Here is a 22,430-nt window from a genome sequence, read left to right on the forward strand (position 1 = left end):
TTACTGAACAAGGTAAACAGAAAATTAATGAGATTTGCAAAAGTACCTGCAAGGTTATGACAAAATTCCCATTGATTTAATAAGTATAACATAAATTAAAATACACAGTCCTGCAGTGTGTTTCATGAGCTTGTTAATGAAAGGGTTTTCTGATGCCATAATCATGACCACTTGTCATGATTTATACTACATATAACAGAATAATCTTTAAAGTCTTTCTGTTGTTAAAAATAATTCTGGTAGTGATTAAAAGTTATCCAGTCTATTTACTTTCTGTATGACACTCCAAATTAAAAAAAAAAAAAAAAGTCAGACCATTATCATCGTTCATGGAAGTGTTGCATCTGACATAATTAAAGTAGTTACTGGCTATAAGTCATGTAATTGTTAATACCTAGTGGGATGGAATGCAGAATATGATAAAATGAGTGTCAGACAGTCTGGAGGATCTTTTAGATGGTGGTCAAGCTTTCCCTATTTTGTACAAAAGTGAACTTTCTGTAGGACAAGGAGTATTTCTGCTTTCTAGAAAACAAAACAAACCCTGGATACACTAGCAGCAGTTTGCATAATCTTATATAATGAATTCCATACAGTTCAGTAAGGAATTTATTTCCTAGCTTAATTAGCAAAGGCCACTTAAGGGACACCAGTCTATTATATTTACAGATGGTTTTCTCTTGTTACAGTCTAGATTAATTTGTTAGTTGCTTCTTCATTTAAACTACAGTTAATTTGCCCAGATATCCACTATGCTCTCAGTGTTTAATACAGTATTATCTTAATCCTGTCTGTGAAACTGTGTTTTCCTTTACTTTTTCATTAAGGCAGACTTGTACTACAGCATATGCTCTTTTTAATTTCTCAAATATTTTAATCTCTGAAAAACCAGAGTAGAAACAAAAAGGGTGGTAAACTTAGCTAGTTGTATTTCCTTGACTATCCCATCATTTCTGATGAACAGTCAATTTTTTTTTTCATTATTGAATGTTCATCATAACCAACAGTAACTATGAAAAGAGCTGGTCCAGGCAAACTGCTGGCAGTCAGAAACAGCTTAGATGCTTTGTCACATATTCCCATTTTGTGGAATACTACAGAGTAACGTGCTTCAGGTATCAGCAGCTGCCCAGAGTTCTATATATACTAGTGCTGTTACTAAAAATTTCTGAAACTAAGTTGCTATTACTAAAACTTCTGAAGCTGAAGTAAGTGGCAGCAATGGTGTTGCTACCAAACGGTAACAAACGTATCTTGTGGAGCTGCGCTAACAGAAGTGTTAGCAAATATATCTCAATGTAGTCGCAATCTGTTTCTTGATGGTCAGGATCAGCATAGAAGCCTCTCAGACTTAGCAAGAACCTTGCAAGTAAAAAGCATTTCAAGATAAAAGTTAACGCTCTGTTAATAGGCAAAAGTTTCTAATAAAAATCAATACTGCATTGAACAAAACATTGTTCACTTACGGATCGCTGAATTAGAAATTGAGAAAACGCAGAAGTGAAAACTGAAAAGACTTTGTTTAAGTCCCCAGGGCTCAGACTACTATAGGGTTAATCCAATGGTCACACTTTTGTCATTGGGAGAGGAATCCGCCCCGGTGCTGCAAAACGAAACCTGCTGCAAAACACAATCTGAAAAAGCCTGAACCTGAAAAGATCAGTCTTCCAGCTGGAGTGCAATCAACCTCCAGCTACCCTCATACAGTTTAGAAGTGACTCTGGTGCCTTTATTTCACAAATACTGCAATATAAAATGGGGAAGAAAAACGATTGTGCCAGCTAAATTAGGAAATGGATCAAGAATGTTTAAATGGGGAAGGTGCTTGATACAGCAGGTTTTTAAACAAAGATGGAGATGTGAAAAGGAAGCTAAATGAGAAAAGGCTGACCGCTACAGTAGCTCAAGATGTTAGCAGGAGATGCCGGGAAGATGAGATAGATCAGACCAGCAATTTTGGGGAGAGTTTTGAAAGAAACTTTTGGTTTTCAGTGGTTTTCTCTATGTGTATGTCAATAATGTAGGAGAGTGGGTCACTTCTGTAATGAAGCATTTATACATTTCATGTTCTGCAGATGATTTAGCTTCCAGCATGATTTTAAAAAAAAAAAAGATCAGGGAGAAGTACGTAGAGATGCTGGAAAACAGCTTTAAATTCCACTCTTTTTAGTTAGAGATGCAATTGTTTCCAACCGTCAGAGGCTGTCCTTAGCCCCCACAAAATCCTGTCCAAATCTCTTTGCTCCTTTCCTTACGCTTCGCTGAAGGGCGCAACGACCGGAACGAGCTCGCTGAGATCAGCGGCATCGCTAAGGCTGCCCAAAGCGGCCACCGGTCAACCAAGCTGGACCACTGCAGCTTCGGAACGGTCCAAATACTCTTTCCGCTGTAAGAAGAGTATACAAAGCACCCGGTGTTGTGAAGCGCTTTAAACCGATCTGGGAAATTGTTCCCAAACCCGCAAAACTACTTCTTTCGGCTGCCGCAGCCCACCCGGTACAGGACGAGGCGTCCCGAAGGGGCAGGTCGCCGGGTGGGCACCGCGACGGGGAGCGCTTCGGCCGGGGGGGGCCGGGCCGGGCTGGGCTGGGCTGGGCTCAGTGGCGGCCCCCGCGGGGCGGGTGGGGAGGAGGGCGCGGGTGGGGTCTGGCCGTGACTGATGGGCCAGATGCGGTTGAATGTTTTAGAAAAGGGGGGGGCCCTGCCCCGCCGGCGCGGCTTTAGCCACGGGGTTTGGTGCGCGGCTGTCGGCCGCCGGGTCCCGCCGCAAGCGCCCGTCCCTCCCGCCGCCGCGACCCGGGGGCGCCCAGCGGCGGCGGCAGCCGGCCGCGGGAGGGAGGGAGGGAGGGAGGGGGCAGCCGGCCAGGGCGCGGAGCGCGGCAACCGGCGGAGCGCGTTTCCCTCGCTCGGCAGGCAGAGCCCCGCAGGCGGCGGGCGGGGAGGAGCGGCTCGGCTCCGCTCGGCGAGGTGAGGCGGAGAGGAGCGGGGCCGGGAGGGGGGGGGGGGGGGGCAGAGCGGGGCGACGCCGAGCAGGTCCCGCCGGAGTCGCGGGGCGGGAGGAGGAGCACGGACACACGACTTCTCGCCCCAGCCTCCGGGCTGCGGGTTTTCTCCCCGGCGCTGCTCTGCCTCCGGCACCGCCAGCACGGCCGCCCGTCCGCGCCCGGCGTCAGGCAGCGCGCCGGTCCGTCCGCGGGCGGCGGGGCGCGGTGTCCCCGCCGCTGACGCCCCGTCCCCTCTCTCCGCGCAGGTCGGCGCTGACGGCGGCGGGCGCCCGGCGGGGGATCGGCCGCGCCGCAGCGCCATGCCCGCCGCCCGGCCGCGGCGGCCGCCCGCCCTCCTCCTCCTCCTTCTCCTGCTGCTGCTGCTGCAGCTCCTCGGCGGCCGCGCCGCCGCCGAGGGCGACGGCTCCCTGCGCCCGCCGGCCCCGGGCAGGCAGAGTCCGCCGGCGGCGGCCGCCGCCTTCCCCCCGACGGCCGGGACCCCCGCTCTGCGGGGCGCCGAGCCCAACGCCTCCCGCCCGGCCGCGCTGCCCAAGGGCGGGATGGGGGCGGCTGGCGGGCGGCCGCGCTCGGCCTCGCCCCCCATGTGCACCGGGCAGACGGAGATCAAGGAGACTTTCAAGTACATCAACACGGTGGTCTCCTGCTTCGTCTTCGTCCTGGGCATCATCGGCAACTCCACGCTGCTGCGGATCATCTACAAGAACAAGTGCATGAGGAACGGCCCCAACATCCTCATCGCCAGCCTGGCCCTGGGCGACCTGCTTCACATCATCATCGACATCCCCATCAACGTCTACAAGGTGAGGGGGAGCCGGGCGCCGGGCTGCGGCGGGCTCTCCGCGGGGCTCCCCGCCGGCCCCCGGCAGGTTCCCGGCACCTCCGCGGCTGCCCGGGGAGGGAACCGCGCCCCGCTTCTGCCCGGGAGACACCCGGGGGCCAGACCTCATGCCGAAAACCTGCCGGGAGGTGGTGTTCTGGGCAGATGTTGGCCTTGTGGTCCCACGTGGCACCCCCCTACCGTGCCCCGGTCCCAGCCCTTTCAGCCGTCCGGGCTGGGAATGGGGCAGAAGCGTGCGGCTGGAGGTAGCCAGGCTCTGACGGTCACCTGGAAACAGGTGCTGTCCTAGGGATAAGGGAAAGAAATGCAACGGATACATGCGCAGTGGGTTCATGGCTTCCCTCCTTTCCCCCAGGAATGGAGGGGGAGGCAGGGAAGACCCTCTCCTGTGGGGCGAGTACCGCTGGGTCCCTCCTGCCCAGCTGGGGCAGACTTAGTCGTATATACGTCCCATGGGTCCGTACGGTCGCTGGTCGTACAGGGACTTTTTCAGGAGGAGCCAAGCTCATTCAGACTGCCCGATTTGTATTAGTTTTATACGTCCAGCGCTTGTGAAGCTGATGCTCTCCTGAGCTGTGAACCCTTTTCCCCGTTGGCCAGTGTTGCAGCGCGGGCAGCCGAGAGGGAGTGAGCCGTACCTGCTGCTCTTGCACCTTCTTTACTCTGCCCTTTGACGTGATAAGACTTGCCATGGAAGGAGTACAGTCCCTCCTCTACACAGCTTGCCCTGTCTACTTGCCCCTAGGAATTCGTTGGGCAGTTGTATCCAGCCTCTAGTTACGATCAGCACTCTTGGGAGTGATGCTGGAAATAACAAGGCATCTTCTGCCTTGAGAGTTTACAGTCTGGGTGCCTGAGCACCCATCAGTTATTGCATAAAGTGAACACGAGAGCCTTCGCCTATTCCTTTTCCTCACTTCATATGCATGTTTGTAAACTCTGGGGTTTGTTACTTTTTGCTGTGGAAAACCACGTTGAAGGGACAGGTTTTGAATTTAGTCTTCTGTATCTGTAGTGATTACTACCAGAAGCTGCTGAAATGGGAGAATCCTGTATCTTTATCCTTTTAAAATATGGAAGTATTACAAAGCAAGGAACATCATAACTGTGTTAAATTCATGAGCTGGATAATTTGGATTACACGAGAGTTCTTCAATTTGGAGTATTTTCCATACTATCCATTTATCATAGTTCTTGGGAGAGGCGTGTACTCTCCTGAGTGAGAGTGGAATTCATGAAACAAAATACTTTAAGCTGTTTTGAAAAAAATGTGGTTTTGTAAAAAAAGATACTGAACAAAAATTTTTTCATCTGTTCTTGGAAAAAATCAAAAAGATTAAGTCAATAACAGCTACTCAGTACAAGACTTTACAATCTCAGTGACACTATTTCAAAATTAAATTAATGATAACATGCAATAACATACCACAGTCCTCATCTTGATTGAATGATCATCAAATATATCTTTATGAGTAGGTTGGAGGAATAAAAGGTCAGATTGCAAACCGATAAATGTTATACCACTGCAAGTGCAGGATTTTTATTGTGCTATTGATAATGCTGGGAGCTAAGCAATAGCTCTCAGGTGCTAAATCTCCCACGCTACTATTCACATTAATGAAGAGCCCATAATAAATTTATATTCTCCCTCACAATAGTGAGAGGAATATTTGCTGTTTTAAAACAGGACTTCTGAGTAAATGTAACTTAAAAAAAAAAAACACAACCAAAACAAACCTTAGACATTGTGTTTATTTAATCAAAATTAAGAGTTTGAGTGAGGTTTGAAGTGATGATAGTTTTTCATCAACTCTGCATCCCATTTAATTCCACCTGCAGAGCAACATTATGAGGGAGAATACAGCAATGCAATCAAAAGCTGGCTGTAATCACCCAGCAGTATGGGAAAAACAAAGGCTAGCAAAGGCTTGGTTTGTAAATCAAGTATACTTAATAGTTGTAACTTGCAATTTGAAACAATTTTAAACTGGATGAAACAGATCTTCAGAATTGCTACCAGATCCTCAGTTAGACAGCTGCGTGAAAAAGAATGTGAGAAAATTTCTCATGTTAATAAAATGCCAGCAGTTTACTCAACAACACTTGTAGTAGGAAGTGTGAAAGTGTCTATGAATGCTTTCCAGACAGACCCATAAGAGAGAACTCAGAATTAGCATTAGGAACAGCATTTTATTAGGTGTTAAAAGTGATAACTGCAAAACATGTGACTGTTTAAGTTAAGTGAATATTTAAGTAGCTGAAAAAATACACAAATTAAAATTTACATCCTTAAATTGAGGGTATCTAAATAAAGGAAAGCAGGTGTTAGCTAGATTGTGAGGCAAATGCAGTCCAATGTGTAGGATGCCAATTAGTCCACTGCACTTGATAAATCTGAATAATGATCAATATGTTCGGTAGAAAATGGAAAGTATTGGAATCTGTCACACAATCAGAAAAGTGGGTATGAAATGAAGTCTTGAGGGGCATTTGGTTCTAGCATGCAAAACCTGGAAGACCTTTTCGGTGTTCAGGGTCCTGGTAAACAATCTGGTTTTGGCTGTACCCTCAGAACTGCAGGATGGGAAGCAGAGAAAAGTCTGAGACAATCATTCTGCAGTATGTAACGTGGCACTGTAGATTGTGAAACCGCTACTAGTTGGATGTGAAGGTGGTCCTATGCCTGGTCAACTGCTTCACTAAACAGACTAAGTAAGCATGTCTTTCTTAATTTGAGCCTGCAAATAGCAATTAAAGGTGTGAACATAAGGAGCAGAAGGATAGAGTAGGCGGTCAGTAAGCTTTTTATGTCCTTCTCTGCACTTAATCTTTGGAAGACGAGACAGTGGCCGCTTGTACACCTGACAGTACAGGTCTGCAGTTCTGGAAGGCTTATGCTCAGTTTCCCAAATTGACAAAGTTGGTTAACTCCCACGTGTAACAGACCAAAACAACATCAGGATTGGAAATTCCAAACTTACATTAGTTCTGCCTCTCATGCATATTTGTGTAATAAGATAGGAACATAGACTTAAAAAAGCCATAATCAAATAATATAGTAACATGCTTCCTCTTCTGATATATAGACATCATCTCTCTCTCTCATTCTGTAATATTCATTCTCTTATATTAAATCCGATTTATTGTCATGTTCCAATGGATTTTTAACAGGGGGAACAACCTATCCTCTGCACGTTCTTGTGTGGATTCCTAAACTCTATCAATTTGCTATGACACAAATGGCTGAGGCAGAAAATCTACGTGGAAATACTGTCACAGGTTCCTTTATCTCAGAGCACAATGGAAGAGCGGAGAAAAAATTTCCAGGGAAGGAACAAAAATTGGTCTTTATCCAAGCCAATGATTAAAGGCCAAAGTCAGCTTTGTAGGCAATGATTTTTTTTCAGCAATATATTTTAGGGATTACATAAAAAATAAAGTTAACATTATATAGCATTATCAAGCACTGGAAATATAAGAAAGACCACATTAGGGACTGCATATCCCATGCAGACGCAAACTGGCCCCTTTGTTAATCCAGCTGTGCTCTAAAAAAGGCAGGATTTCCATGGAAATGTCTTTGTGATGACCTTACTAACTCTTGAAATGCAAGTACCTATAGGGCATGCATCATGATAAAGCCACTCTCTTCCTAATTTTCCAAAAAAGTCAAGGTGCTTGTCTTTAGAAAACATTGTTATTATTCCATATTACAACTCTTAGCTGCTGGTCCTTCTGATGTTGCAGATAACCACCATTTTATTGGGAGAAATGCATTATTTCCTTTCTTTTAACATCTGAACCACTTACTTGAGGTCTTGCAAAGTTCATCTCAGAATTTCTTACACAAGGTTGATTGATGTCTGACCACATTTTGCTTAGGAACCCTTTATGGTCAACAAAGGCAGCTTATAGGCACTTAAGAAATTTCTGAATTGTCCAGTGGAGGGACCTGTCCAGACTCTACAGGCAATGAGGGGTAACTTTGTTCTGTAGTTGGATGGGAACAATCTACTCTGACGTCCAATATATGGGGTAGTGGAAACGTCTGTATGTTGTTGAAAGTACACATATATAGTTTTCATGATGGATCTCCAAACTGAAGTACGTTAGATGATGTCAGTATAGATTTGTAAATTTAGAGTAGTTTTTTCATTATGTATACATTTGTTATGTATACATTCACTTAAAAGATACATGTGACAAGTTTCAAAACAAGTTTTCATCTTACTTGGTTTTTTGCTTCTACCCTGTGTTTATGCTTCCCAATCTGACAGCAGCATGGCTTTCTTAATAGTTACTTTTGATGCAGCCCTTTCACTGGGATTGTGAAATTGCAGAAATTTTTTACTTTGACAACACATTATAAGGTTTCTGTCATTTTCAAGATGTCTGTATGATATTACTTAATGAAGTATTTTTTAAAAAAATGAAATTTCTAAGAAGTTACTAATAAAGACACAGGAAAAGAAACTAATTGCCTGCCTCATATTAAGATTTATACTGTTTCTTGGATAAATCAGCAGAACATTCTTAACTAGGAAGCAGGAAATATATTTTCTTGTCTAGAGGGAAGATCCCCGCCCTGTCATCATAATTATTGTTAAATATTAGTAAGTTTTGTAATGTTGTCTGACTTATCCCTGACCATAAGCTTAATTTCCTGGGCAAATTTCCTGTCTGGAAAAATGCTCGCTCCTGGGAAATACTGAAAAAAACTTTATCTGCACGACCTCCCCGTCTCAAAAGTATCAGGTGAAAATCTGCCAGTCATTTCACAGATACATTGAAAAGTTGCTTGTGAATTAGGTGTACAGTTGCATGTCTGATTTCCCCTGTAAGTCTGCAATTCATAATGGTGAAAATACAGTCCTATCGTCTTGTGAACTAGCCTTGCTGTGCACGCACAGCTCGAAGGAAGTATGAATTCCTGCTCTGCGTTTCCGTGTGCATTCGTTGCTCGAGACTAGGACACTGGTGTAACTTAAGTGCATGCTTTGCTAACTCTTCGTGCCCGGCTGCCGAAAGTCAACAGTAGTGGGTTGGAGCCGTGGCATCAGCCTTCTGGTTGGTGGCCGCAGCAGCTGAGCCATGGAGAGCAGCGAATTGTGCTCGCATGCTGGCGTATTCCAGCAGCAGATTATGAACATCTTTCTGTTCCTACATAACCAAGAGGAAGCAGGGCAGGAATTGCAATTCGCAGGTGTGTCTCTGAGTCACAATATCTCTTGGGGCTACTTCCATAGCTGTGCAGCTTTCGCATCAGTTTAGGCTCAGATCTCTGCCTGGTCTGGGAAAGTGTTGGCTAGGAGTGCATCAGATGTATTGGTTCTTTTAAGTATTATTTATTTCACTTCATTCTTTACTGTGTTCCCTTTCCTTTCATTCTGTTTCATTTCATCTTCCACATATTTCTGTGGCTTAGCAGTTAAAACTTTGCCCGTGTAAAATAAGTGACTGTAAAACACTGGAAAATGTCACTCAGAATACAGCCAGTGGTAGACTTCTCTTGGCAATTTACTGCTGAAAACACAACATTATTTTTCTCTTTGCTGCCACTTGGCAGTATCTCATTTACCATTTGTAAAATGGCACTCTTTGTACAGATACCCTATTATGAATCATAAGAAAATCTTTTACCCGTACAAAATGGCATTAGACTACATCTATACTTCACTAAGAATAATCATTTCTCTTGTCCACAACTATGATGCTCTTGAATACTTTACAGTGGATTTTCACTGTACTTTAAGGCAGTGTTTTGAGGAGATGGCAATACAGAGGACAAACAGAAACAAAAAGCATAGTTCAGCAATTAAAACATTCTACTTTTTACCTTTTACTTTCTTAATGTTTTCAAGCTTTTGCCACAAAGCGTATCATTAACCACTTGCAATACCATGATGGAGAAACTTACGACTCATGCAGTAAAATGCTCAAATTTCACAATACATCGGCTGCAGGAGATAAAGAACATGTTTTTCCAATCCAATGCAGACAGCTGTGTGTCCATTCTGCCCCTGATTTAAGCTGGCTGAATGCAAGTATAATATTTTGATGTTGTGCTAAACCCAAGCTCATGCACCCTTTCTCTCAGTAGACTGCATTCGCTCGTGTGCAGCCCCATTATAATCCAGCCATATGGCTCCCAAACTGGAGCTGGCTCAAATCCAGTCAGCTTGGAGCACAGGTGTGACTGTCTGCACCTGAGAGATAAGCATTAGTTCAGGGAAATCTCCGATGTGTGGCTGAGCAGTTGTGATTTTAGGGAAGTGAGACAGGGAGTGTCTTGCACGTACACCAGCTAGTTGTAGCTGAAAGTCTTCAGCAGAATCTTCCAACAGAAGTTTGATCAAAGTTCTGAATTGAGTTCAACAAAGAACATAATATTTTAATTTTGAAGTGCTTTTTTAATGAGTCATCTCTGGTTTAATATAGACACACGTACAATATACAATAGATACTATAAACAAGTATACAGTGTACTTACTACCCAGTCCTTGATTTCTATAGCAACTAGGTGTTGTAGGCTGGAGGTTCAATGCCTGATTGATATAAATTAAATCAGCCCAGGTGTCACTTGGTTCTGTAGAGTGTACATTTAGAACACCTCTAATTATTCACACTGCAATTTTAATAGGAGCTTGCTACTATCAACGCCTTACAGCAATTCAAAAGAAGTCTCAGGGAAAGGCTTTACTGAAAATACTTTAATTAGAGATTGACTTATTTTCCCACATCACATAAGTAAAATATACTGTATGGTTATTACAGCCTCATCCCTACTTCCTCTGCTTTATTACTTTCCATAAAATTCTCAAGAAACATATATCCTTAGAATTTATTTTTCTGCTTAATTTCTGCAGAAGCATTATACTCTTTGTCTTACTTAGGTAGATCATTTAATAAATAGTTCAAAGCTGGGCTATGTTACAGTTTTCCTACTGCCCTTCTTTCAAAGATCCCATTTCAGCACAGGACTAAATCAGATTTCTGAAGGTATTCTGGTACCTGAAAATACTTCATAGGCATTTCCAAAAGCACATGGTCATGAAATGTACTTAACTTCCTTCATGTTAAAAAAAAGTGATACTTATATCAGGGCTTTTCAGAAACTGTCTTGGACCATGTAACTGTTTAGCTGCACATGCACATGTATGTGTGCTTAAGGACTTTGCTGAGCCAAGCCAACGTGAGCAGGCAGCTCTGTGGCTATCTACAATCATTTTGGTCCCCAGCAGAATCTATACAATATGATGATCTATTTCTTCTTTTCCTACATCCCTGTTAAATAAGATGTCTGAGCAGGCCTGAGCTCAGGGAAAGATTTTGTCGTCTCTTTTGAGCAGTTATCGTTCTTCTTTCCTCTCCTTTTCCATTTTGTAGCTCTCTATCTGCAACAGATCCAAAAGGCCTCATTTGAAGAAAAGTTAAGAAAAACAGAGATGAACTTAGATAATATAACTAATTACAGAAACTCAGAAGGTTTACTTTTGTGTATAAAAATTGCGAGTATTTTTTGGCATAACCTCGGTTCTGGAGAGTCTTGTTTTTATGAAGAACTGGAAGATTTGGCTGCTACTGTGCTGTAGTTGAGCCATTAGAGTAGCTCACATCAGAGTACAAAGATTAAATGTTTCGGTTTCTAAACTAAAGCTACAGGTGAACAGTTCATGGCATCAGCTGTGAGGAAGGTGCTCTCTGTGTCCAGTAAGTCTTGTCCCCTAAATCAGCTAAAATGTACAGCTGGGGATGTGACAGAAGATATCCATTAAAAAATATGACCCAAAGTGCAATTGAACCAACCTAAAATTCGCTGTGGTGTTTTCTTTATTCCGTAGCACTTATAGGTATGCTGAATGTGTGGATAGTCCTTTAGATACTGTAATACAGAATAATTGGAAAACTGGTCAATAAAGATCTTCAGTGTGGGATTTATCTGATCTGTCTTTACCTGCTGCTAACCATTTAGTTCAAACTAGCTGTTTTGGCTCCCTGAGTGTCCAGTGGATCCCTCCTTTCGTTATCAGATGGTCAGCTGAAAACTGTGGGATAAATTGTTCTCCAGTGTTGCCTGACTTCTCAGCTGAGGGAGCCTAGACACCAAGCTTCAAACAAACCCCACCCCAGATGTGCAGTTGTTGGCTTTGTCCCTGTTCTGATCAGCCTCAAGTAATTTTCTGTATTTCTAGTAAATAGGGAGTTACTTGGAACATGTAAGAAAAGCAATGAACGCTCAAGACAGCCAATACAAAGATGAAGGAAATCCCCACCTGCTCAGTCATTTTTCTCCATAAACACTGGGGTGGTGAAGTTAGAAGCAAAATGAGTGGAGTTTGCAGGGCTTGAGAAGTCACGACTAAGCCATTGTGCATATCCTTGCCCAGCCAGGGAGTGACTGTGAAGCTACTGCCTAGTTTTTAGGATACACACCTTGCAGACTCCCTTGTGAAAAGGTTCTTCTTGACTAAGTTTTACATGGTGGAAAAGAAGAACAATCAAGACAGAAGTCCATGTTGCAGCTTTTTTTAAAATGGTTCATTTCTAATTGTTGTTTTCTTTTCACAGCTGCTTGCAGAGGACTGGCCCTTCGGTGTCGAAATGTGCAAATTAGTACCCTTCATTCAAAAGGCATCAGTGGGTATCACAGTGCTGAGTTTATGTGCCCTCAGTATAGATAGGTGAGACCCATTTTTTCATCAAACTCTATGATTTCTTTTGTCACCTTTCCACTCAGCTGATAGAATTCTAATAAGCTGAGCTTAAGCTAGTTAAACCAGGTGGGGTTTTTTATATTTTTAATTTGCAAATGTGTGCTATTGCTTCAGGTACCGAGCAGTTGCTTCTTGGAGTCGCATTAAAGGAATTGGAGTGCCAAAGTGGACTGCTGTTGAAATTGTACTGATCTGGGTTATATCGGTGATATTGGCTGTTCCAGAAGCTATTGCATTTGACATGATTACAATGGAGTACAGAGGAAAGGATCTTAGAATCTGCCTGCTTCACCCCACGCAGAAAACATCCTTTATGATGGTAAGATGCTGATGTTTATAAAATCACAGCTCTCGGGAAAAGTTCTTGATCTCAGTGTCATGTGGATGGTAATGGGCACAAGTGAATGTGAAATGTAGGTGAATATAATGTTCACATGAAACGCTGACAAATTTCTGAAGTATATCGGTTAAAAGAAGAGCATCCAGAAACTTTTGTCTTTTTGTGGGCTTTGGGCATATTACTTTCTTGTCCTGTTTTCTCATCTCTAATGTACACCTTACAGAGATACTTTTCAGGACAGACTGACCAATTAGTTATAGCATACTTTCCAAAATGCTCAACATTGAACTCCTAACAATGTTTTTGCTTTTGTTTTCCTTCTAGTTTTACAAGCAAGCTAAAGACTGGTGGCTGTTTAGCTTTTACTTCTGCTTGCCACTGGCTATCACAGCATTTTTCTATACTCTCATGACCTGTGAGATGTTACGAAAGAAAAGTGGGATGCAGATTGCTTTAAATGACCACTTAAAACAGGTAAAAATTTATCCCTGACAACTCTGCTGACTGTAGAGAGGATGACAATAATACCTTTACTGACTTTACTGCCACATCATTATTCCACTCTTGTATGACAGCTTCAAGATTACTACTAAGGAGAAGTTTCCTAACACTGGTACTGCTAAACTCATATATATACATGCCAGAACCCTCAGAAACCTAAGATTTTGACTGACAATCACAAAACTGCTTTCTTATTGTTTGGTGTTAATCCTTCAAGTTTTATAGTTTTTATTTCTTCTTTACAATCATAAGACATGGATATTTTGTAATGAAAACTGAGGTCGTGCTGTAAAATTATTAATTATTTTGAATCAATTTTGTACAGAACTGTACCAAGTTTAGCAGTATATGTTAGCAGAACAAAACACATTCCAAAATACATGCCAAGTTAGTAGTGCACCAGAAACAAATATCATATGTCACTAGAATTAAACTACATTTGTACTATAAAGTATATTTGTGCTCCTTTTCTCTTACCTCAATAAAGTTGTAATTGAAATCTCCAGGTGCATTTAAAATGAGACCTGAGATCAAAGCACAAGAAAATGCAATTGAAAACAAGCTGATATTTGAAAGTGACTGGGGAGATGAATATTGTAGAATCTTAGAATGGTTTGGGTTGGAAGGGACCTTTAAAGGCCATCTAGTCCAACCCTCCTGCAACGATCAGGGACATCTTCAACTAGATCAGGTTGCTCAGAGCCCCATCCAACCTGATCTTGAATGTTTCCAGGGATGGGGCATCTACCACCTCTCTGGGCAACCTGTGCCAGTGGTTCACCACCATCATTGTAAAAAAATTCTGCCTTACATTTAGTCTGACTCTACCCTCTTTTCATTTAAAACCATTACCCCTTGTCCTATTGCTACAGATGCTGCTGAAAAGTCTGTCTCCATCTTTCTTATAAGCCCCCTTTAAGTACTGAAAGGCTGCAATAAGGTCTCCCCAGCGCCTTCTCCAGGCTGAACAACCCCAACTCTCTCAGCCTTTCCACATAGGAGAGGTGTTCCATCTCTCTGATCATTTTGTGGCCCTCCTCTGGACCCGCTTTAGCAGGTCCATGTCCTTCTTGTACTGGGGACCCCAGAGCTGAACGCAGTACTCCAGGTGGGGTCTTATGAGGGGGGAGCAGAGGGGGAGAATCCCCTCCCTCGACCTGCTGGCCACACTGCTTTTGATGCAGCCCAGGATATGGCTGGCTTTCTGGTCTGCAAGCGCCCATGACATTGCCGGCTCATGTCCAGCTTTTCATCCACAAATATATTAATTTAAACAATTGCTTTCATGTCCTTGATTTTTCATATTATTACTCATACCTTTTAAAATTAGAGATACAGAGAATCAGTGCAAGACATGTAAAACAGTAGAAAAGATTAAGTACATATCCCAAGAAAATAAGGTATTCTGATGTTCTCCTAAATCCTACTTTGATAGGGGGGTTATTTTGTTTATTAAACGTTTGGATATGAGAAGACAACAACAATCAGGAGAAAGACAGAAACTATAACACCGTTCTGTCCAATTTTCTTTTTCAGAGACGTGAGGTGGCCAAAACCGTGTTCTGTCTAGTACTTGTTTTTGCTTTGTGTTGGCTCCCACTTCACTTAAGCAGAATATTGAAGCTCACTATTTATGATCAGAAGGACCCCAACAGATGCGAACTTTTAAGGTGAGACTGTAAAAATAAAATACCTGCATGCTGCTCACATTCTCCATAAGAGTTGGATTTCCTAATGAATTAGCTTATTTTGTGTGTCTGAAGTTTTCCCTGCTCCTTCATCCAGGACACTCTGGTTTCACTCCAGTTGCAGAGTCAGGAAATCATGAGGAATCCCACAAACACAGACTTCCCATGGACACAGGCTTCTGTCCTGTTTGCCTGTCTTCTTCTGATCCCTTTTGGGACTGTCCTGCTGTCTTGTGGTGTCATGTGGGTGGAGGGGGGATTTCTGTCCCTGTTTTCCCTTTCAACAGAATAGCTAGGATTAAATCTGTGAGGAAAAACTTGTGAATGTCTCCTCCCACAAGTTAAGGTGGTTGAATCTTCTGAAATTACTTTCATGAGAATTGTCTACTGATTCAAACTTTATTATTGATCACAGTTGTTACCTCCATGAGTTAATCCTGTTGATATAAGCCCCTTTACTATTACGTTTAATAGTTAGTCTTGGTTGAGTGAAGCTGAGTCTAATTTTCATAGTTGTAAACCTCTACTAAGCCTTTTCACAGAAAATGAGAAGTGTCTTACCTACTTTAATTTCCACACAGCTTTTTTCTTGTGATGGACTACATTGGTATTAACATGGCTTCACTGAATTCCTGCATCAATCCAATAGCTCTGTATTTGGTGAGCAAAAGATTCCAAAACTGCTTTAAGGTAAGAGGCTGTGGAGACCTGCTCCTCTGGTTAAAAGATGATGTCAGCAGTAAAATTCATTCCATAACATGCACAAAGTGTTTTAAATGGCCATTAAGTTTTATTTTCAATTTTAACTGGGTTGTGGTAGGTGTTCTCTCCCTCTCCTGCTGAAGCTACATAGAAAGGAATTAAGGATTCATAGGGACAAAAAGAGAAAGCAAAAGAGAGAAGCATGCAATAAAGCCTCTCGGCACTATGCTAATCAGTGCTACATCACTTCCTGACTGGAGCTGGCACCCAGCCACTTTGAGAGCACTGACGAAGCAGACTCGGACCGCGCTGCAGAGATTCACGTAGCCATATCCTCTGCAATCCAATGGGGAGGGCGCTGACCCAGGGTTCCCCCCATCCTGACTGAGTGCTTACATCAGTAGGCAGTTGTGTAAGGCAGAGGGTGCAGGTATCCACTCATCCCATTCCAATGCCAACATTTTATGAGACGGACCTGTTCATAGTTTTGCCGTGGTTTGAGTGAATAGTCCTGGGCACTAATTCTCCATGCAGGATTTGAGGCTCTGGATCGCATGTGGATTGCAGCCCCTCTGTTGTTCAGCCTTCATGTCTGCTCAGAGAAATGTCCAGATTTAGTCCGTAGAGCTTTTTTTGTGACCCCTTACTGTCTTCAGACACTGTATCAGTGTTCTTGCATTGCCTGCTGCAAATTCTTTGATTTTTCTTTTGTTGCCAAGCATTTAACCATTGGCCACTGCTAGGCTTATTCCCTGGCTGTGCAAATTCCTTACTGGTTATGTCTTTCCATCAGAAGGCAGGCTGCTCTTCATCTAGTATTGTTGGGGTATTTCCCTCATAATGCAATAGCACATGTTACAGATGCTTTAGTGTTGGTCTTGTCTTCCCTGTTTTCATTACTGGGTCCCTGAAAAAGTCACTGGAGCTGAGAGCACCTAAGAGATCTGTAGCATCCTGAACATGGTAACAAGTAGGTGTTCAGGATCCCAGATGGACTTCCAGGACTCAAAGACCAGTCAGTAGCATCAGCAAAAAGTCTGCAGTACATCTGGTAAATGTTTGAACTGTATGTAGGTTTTCACTGTTCTCTTTTTTCCCCCCCTCAACTACGTAGCCACATCTTGCTTAGAAAGTATAGATTACTGTGCATACATTTTTTTCCAAGAAAGATTATCAGACAAAGGACAACAAGGACAACAATTTTATTTTCAGGTGCATTTAGAATTGCACACCAGACTCAAAGAGGTATGTGTGTGCCCATTATTATATATAACTCAATATAACTCTTCCTGCCCTCCAGCACTCAGGTTGGTTGCTAATGGGGCATCCCAGATGTTAGTGGCCATTTGAGCAAAGCAGAGCTTAACTTTGTTTCTTTGCTTATGCTGTAATGCCAAAATCATAGCTTACACACTTGACGTTTCTTACTGTACCGCTGAAGAAGGGCAGTGTTTCAGTGCATTTTGCCACGTGTGCAAAACAAAATTATGTAAAATGCTTATTCCTTTTTTTTTAACAGTCATGCTTATGTTGCTGGTGCCAATCCAAAGATCTGTTGTCCCTGGAGGAAAGACAGTCCTGTTTAAAGTTCAAAGCTAATGATCATGGATATGATAATTTCCGCTCCAGTAACAAGTACAGCTCTTCATAAAACAAGCATAAAAGGTATATTCTCTTACATTAACGCTAGTGCCTTTTTAAGTAAAAGTGGCAATTACTTTTAACGAGATGGTAATGTTTAGAAAAGTCAGGTTTGTGTTTGCACAAAAAAAGAACATAAAAAAATAATTGCCCCAAAACCGTGTCACGTTCAAAATCATGGACATTTATAAAATTGTCATTTGTGGAACATGAAGAAAAGTGTAGAAAGAACAAGTCATTGTTAGCACTTGAATACTTATGAATCAGCACTTCCAAATGATCCCCACTTCCTGTACATTAAAAGATCATTTGTATTCACTATAACAGTTGTAGGAACTGAAGTCACAGTAATTACTAAGCAGTATAATATAACGTTAATTGGATCAAAGGCATTATTATCTATAACTCAATATATTAACTTTTATCAAGCAGATTAACCACCATAACTATTGTGTGTTTTTTTTAAATAAAACATGAAATACTTTGTAATAGAAGTTCAAATGTAAAAAAGTAGCATTTTTATCAGGATTATAATAGAAGTAGCTAATGAAAATGTTAAAGGATGCAGTCAAGTCAAAAGTGCATTTCACTCCGATGATTGTTTTTACCTGTTATTTTTAGAAGGAACGTCCCAAGGCCTCTATAAATACCATTTTGTAACCACTTTGTGTGTTCAATGCATTTGGCAGCACTTTGGGCATGGTCCATTTCACTGTTTCCATGTTATTCATGTTTAATGACAGCGGAGGAGAGAAGAACACACCAAAAGCAAAAATTAATACTACTAGAACCATACAAATGATGGATAGTATTGGAAACCATCTATTTTTATATGAAAACAAATTGATTGTATCCCACATAAACAGTGAGCGTTCAAGAGCCTGACGGTTCTTTACTCAAGATACCTTTGCAACAATTTACAAGTGGTTTTGCAATCCTAATACTGTCTTGGGGCAAAATCCTTTAGAAATAGCAGGTAGAAAAAATGTAACCAAGGAAAACAGAGGGACAATTTGAACTTCTATTTTCTTTTAGATTTAAATTTTCGTAGAGAAAATAATTCACAAACTGTACTTCTAGAGAACAGTACTATGTAGCACACTTGTCTTCATACTGTTTTAAAATATGTTCTACTTCTGTAGTTCCATATTTATGGGCTTAAGAAGATGTGTGATTAGTTTCTGCTTCTGTAAATAGTTTAGTGAAGCATAATTAATTATAAAGAATAAAAATATGGGCAGGACCCTGTGAGAAAACAGAAAGATAAAGATGCCTGTAGTAAACATGATGTGTGTTGCCAGGAGCAGTGCACGTTTTGTACATACATGACAGGTCATTCTTTGGCTTTTCATTTCTTATTAATTTGTTACAGATGTCCCCAAAGACTTATTAACATATTTCGTGCACTAAGGCATGGGTTTTTCAAGAAAAAATGTCATATAACATGCTTTTATAAAAGATGTTTTCAATAGGCATGGTATTTTATTATAATAAAAATATTTATCAAAACTCAGGAATTTTTTTTTTTTAATTTCCAAATTTTACATGTAAGGATTTTTACCTTTTTTCCCAGTCTTGAATAACGTCAGATTTTTGAATAAAGTGCCTTAAATATGCTCAGGATGAAAACAGTTTTTATTAAAACGTTCAGCTGATGTTACCTTAGATGAGTTTCATCTCATCTGACTTTAGGTAGCTACAGGTACCTTGCAGACAGCTAAAAACAGGAGAGGTGAACCCCATTCCTGGTGTTGCCCCATCAAAAGCTTGTAAGCGTATGCTTGTATAAGCAAGCTGAGGACCTATGCACATGCATTTGAGCATGGGCACATGTGTGTTTGTGTGTGTCGGTATGTGTGCAAGCGTGTGTGTTGTCTACCATTAGGTTGCTGTTACCATCTTTCTGCAGCACATGCACCCAACCGCTATAATGCTGAACTTTTATAAATACAAATATATTTAAAGTTTTGTTCTTTACATTTTTACCTTAACTTTCATGGTAACTTTCTCACGGTAAGCCGTGAATATCACTTCACTCTGCCTGCACCTGTTTCTGTGAAATGCATTTCATCTGTTAAGGATGGATAATCAGTTAAATCCTAAGTTTGATACTGATCAGTGTTATTTTCATCAAGTTATATCGTTACAATATTGTACATGTATATTATTGTTATTTTTATTTAAAATATAGCTATGGTATTGGCAAATGTGTAACATTTTTCATTTTTTCCTGGACTAATTCTTTGTTGAGTCCTGCTAAATCAGACATTTAGGTTTTGCAAATAAAGAACATATATACTGCCCACTTTTTGGAGTTAATATATACATATTAGTACACTTGTCTTTTTTTGCAGTATTTTTCAAAACAGTATTTTTACTGAAGCTCTCATTTCCCATAATAAAAATTTTCAAAACTTCTGCTCTCATATGGTTAAAAGAATACACAGGAGAGCTCCAGTACATCTGTGTTCTAGCTAAGATTAAATCTCTTAATAGTGAAGACAGGCATTTTCAAAAGTCCTCAGTAGAAGGTCTATTCCTCCATCCACTGAAATCAATGAAGGTTTAACCATTCAATTCAGCTGGAGCAGAATTAGGGCACAACAACAGCTCTTTAAAAAACCTAGCTGACGTTTGCTACCTTGAATAAAAAAAGCTAAAAGCTAAATACTCTTTTTTTTTTTTTTTCGACAAAGGAGTTGTTTAGAAAAGTTAGGAAAAGAGGGTAAAATCCACTCGTGGGGTAAAATAGACAGTCTAAGGCGCTCTCAGCCTCAAACAGGGGGTCACAGGTAGCAGAACAACTGCAGAGGCACATGCATCTTTATAGGAATTCAGTGTGCTTGCCCAGAGTGGTGTGACAAGAGTAAGTCATCTTTCCCAATGGCCTGAAGAGTTGACACAGAATGGCTTCAGATGAAAAAATAAACTTGTAAGAAACTACATCACATCTCTGTGTTTTGGCCTTCAGGTAGTAGCTAGATTTTACTTCCCCAGCTGCTCTGAATTCTGCCTGCACACAGCTCTCTCGGAGTTAAGAGAGGGCATTTCAGACTGGGTGGACTGAACTGATACACTGGTACTACACCTCAGAGAATTGAATGCAAAATTTGATGGTTATGGAGCATCTGCTGTGAACTGTGCCATTTCACTGTCCAAAACAGCTCTTAACACACAGTTGGCTTAGCAAGAGAATGTTGTATGTACTGAAATAATGTTTAAAGGATTTTTTTTAATAGTTCTGTATAGCTGTGTAAAATAGTTCTATATTCTAGTTTCTGTGGTCACTTAAAATAGCAACTTCTGTGGTTCAGACAGTGTAAACATACTAAATTACCAATAAAATATTTGTAATTTTGATTAATTACAAAAAGATGTCTGACCTTTTTTTCTTCTAGGGGGTCCCATTTAATTGTTAAACAGTGACAGTGATGTAAGAAAGAAATAAGCAATTCAGAACTAAAAATCAAAGCTTTTGAGTGTGTTAGTGTTATATAGCTGAAAACTGGAGAGAGTTCAGACTTGCATACGCGCTGCAAAATTGCCTGATGTTTGTTGGAACAATCAGTCATGCCTATCTTTGCTCTGTTTGTTTTTGCTCAAAACGTCAGTTGCAATCTCTTCTCTACACACCCATATATAGTCACAAATCCTCCTGTGTTAGGGACATCACAAATAAAAGGCATGAAACTTCCAGTTCGTTAGTTTAGAAGTGCATGCACTCAATGTTGGAATATGCCTCATGAAAACTATCATCCCTATGTATACTGACACTGTAATTTTGTGCATATTTCAATTTACTTTTTTAAAAGCAGTGGAAAACAGTATCAGACTAAATATGCTGTAGCTGGTCAAATATATAACTTTATATGCTTGCAGTATCTGTACATTGCAAAATGTGTTTGCTGCTACTGCTATTTTATTCCAAATAGTTAGGTTTCCTTCTGCTTAGTTGGTGGCCTGCTTCATCCGTATGGATTTGTCTTTTTTTTATGGTCCCATGACCTTTAGCACATAGTTTCAAGTTTCCTATGCCTGACACAGAGGTACCTGTAGATATGAGATCCTTTGTAAGTAAATTTTCTACTCAATATCTCTCATGGCCTCTTCACTTCCTTTCCCTTCATCTTTGGTCTTCAGTAATGCTATGGTCTTGAAGTCTTCACCAACAACTCATTACAAAGAAGCAGTTTTTGCATATTTCTTTTGAGATCCTACAGCTTTCTACAGGTAGGCCATAGTCTTCACAGCCCAGCTAACTTACTCCCTTGCCATAGTTCACTTTTCTAACTATTGGTCTCATCTACAGCTTTATCTACTGCAGTCTTGGCTCTTTCATTTCGGGGATTAACTGCAGCTTGTCAGTTTTCTAAACACACTAGAATTTACATAGCAACGTGGATATACATGTAGCTTATGTTCTTCAAACACTGACTTCACTCTAACCACTCTTGAGGAGGGTAGATTTGGCACGCTGGTGTTGGTGGAGCAGGATGGTCCAACTGGCAACCTGTGGCTGGGTCTGGTCCATAGAGTGGTTCACTTTTTACTGCACCTTCCCTGCAGCCTGCTGCTCAGAGCATTGTGTGCTTGTAGTCTACTCAGGAAGGCCCAAGAGTTCTCTGTGTACATGCGGTGCACTTCTATTCAAATTTCTAATCCAAGTTGCTGAACAGGTGTCCACATCAGAAGATCAAGGGAGACAAAAGGACCCAAAATTAGTCTTCTATATTCTGCTGGTCATCTTTCTTCTCAGTCAGCAGTGGTAAGATTACTGTATCACATAGCAATAGCAGCCACATGACTTACTGTCTTGCAATTGCTAGCTTAAAAGTGCTATCATTAAATAAAACCCTGGCATCTATTTGGTCTTGTCAGTCTTTCTAAGTACTCTCATTTACCTGTGAAGGAGGTCCCAAAGCTCACCCTCACCACTGAAAAGGCACCCCCCCCCCCAGTCCTCTTTCCTTCTCTTGAAAAAGAAAACTCACTTAGAAAGAA

The 22,430-nt window shown here is 41.5% G+C and overlaps 1 protein-coding gene across 2 annotated transcripts; it reads left to right on the forward strand.

The window, feature by feature from the left end:
- Window positions 1–2,863: 2,863 nt before the first annotated feature.
- EDNRB (endothelin receptor type B) lies at window positions 2,864–20,790 on the forward strand. Of its 2 annotated transcripts, XM_075045992.1 has the most exons (8): window positions 2,864–2,967; window positions 3,251–3,805; window positions 12,412–12,524; window positions 12,672–12,876; window positions 13,222–13,371; window positions 14,935–15,068; window positions 15,668–15,776; window positions 17,308–20,790. In XM_075045992.1, the coding sequence occupies exons 2-8, from the start codon at window positions 3,305–3,307 to the stop codon at window positions 17,437–17,439; spliced, it is 1,344 nt and encodes a 447-aa protein (XP_074902093.1). In that variant the 5' UTR covers window positions 2,864–2,967; window positions 3,251–3,304; the 3' UTR covers window positions 17,440–20,790. The 2 variants fall into 2 exon arrangements, with proteins under 2 accessions (XP_074902093.1, XP_074902094.1); XM_075045993.1 differs by lacking the exon at window positions 2,864–2,967 and having other exon boundaries at window positions 3,119–3,805.
- The last annotated feature ends 1,640 nt before the right edge of the window (window positions 20,791–22,430 follow it).

Source organism: Buteo buteo, chromosome 14 (genome assembly GCF_964188355.1).
Source record: "Buteo buteo chromosome 14, bButBut1.hap1.1, whole genome shotgun sequence".
NCBI lineage: Eukaryota > Metazoa > Chordata > Aves > Accipitriformes > Accipitridae > Buteo > Buteo buteo.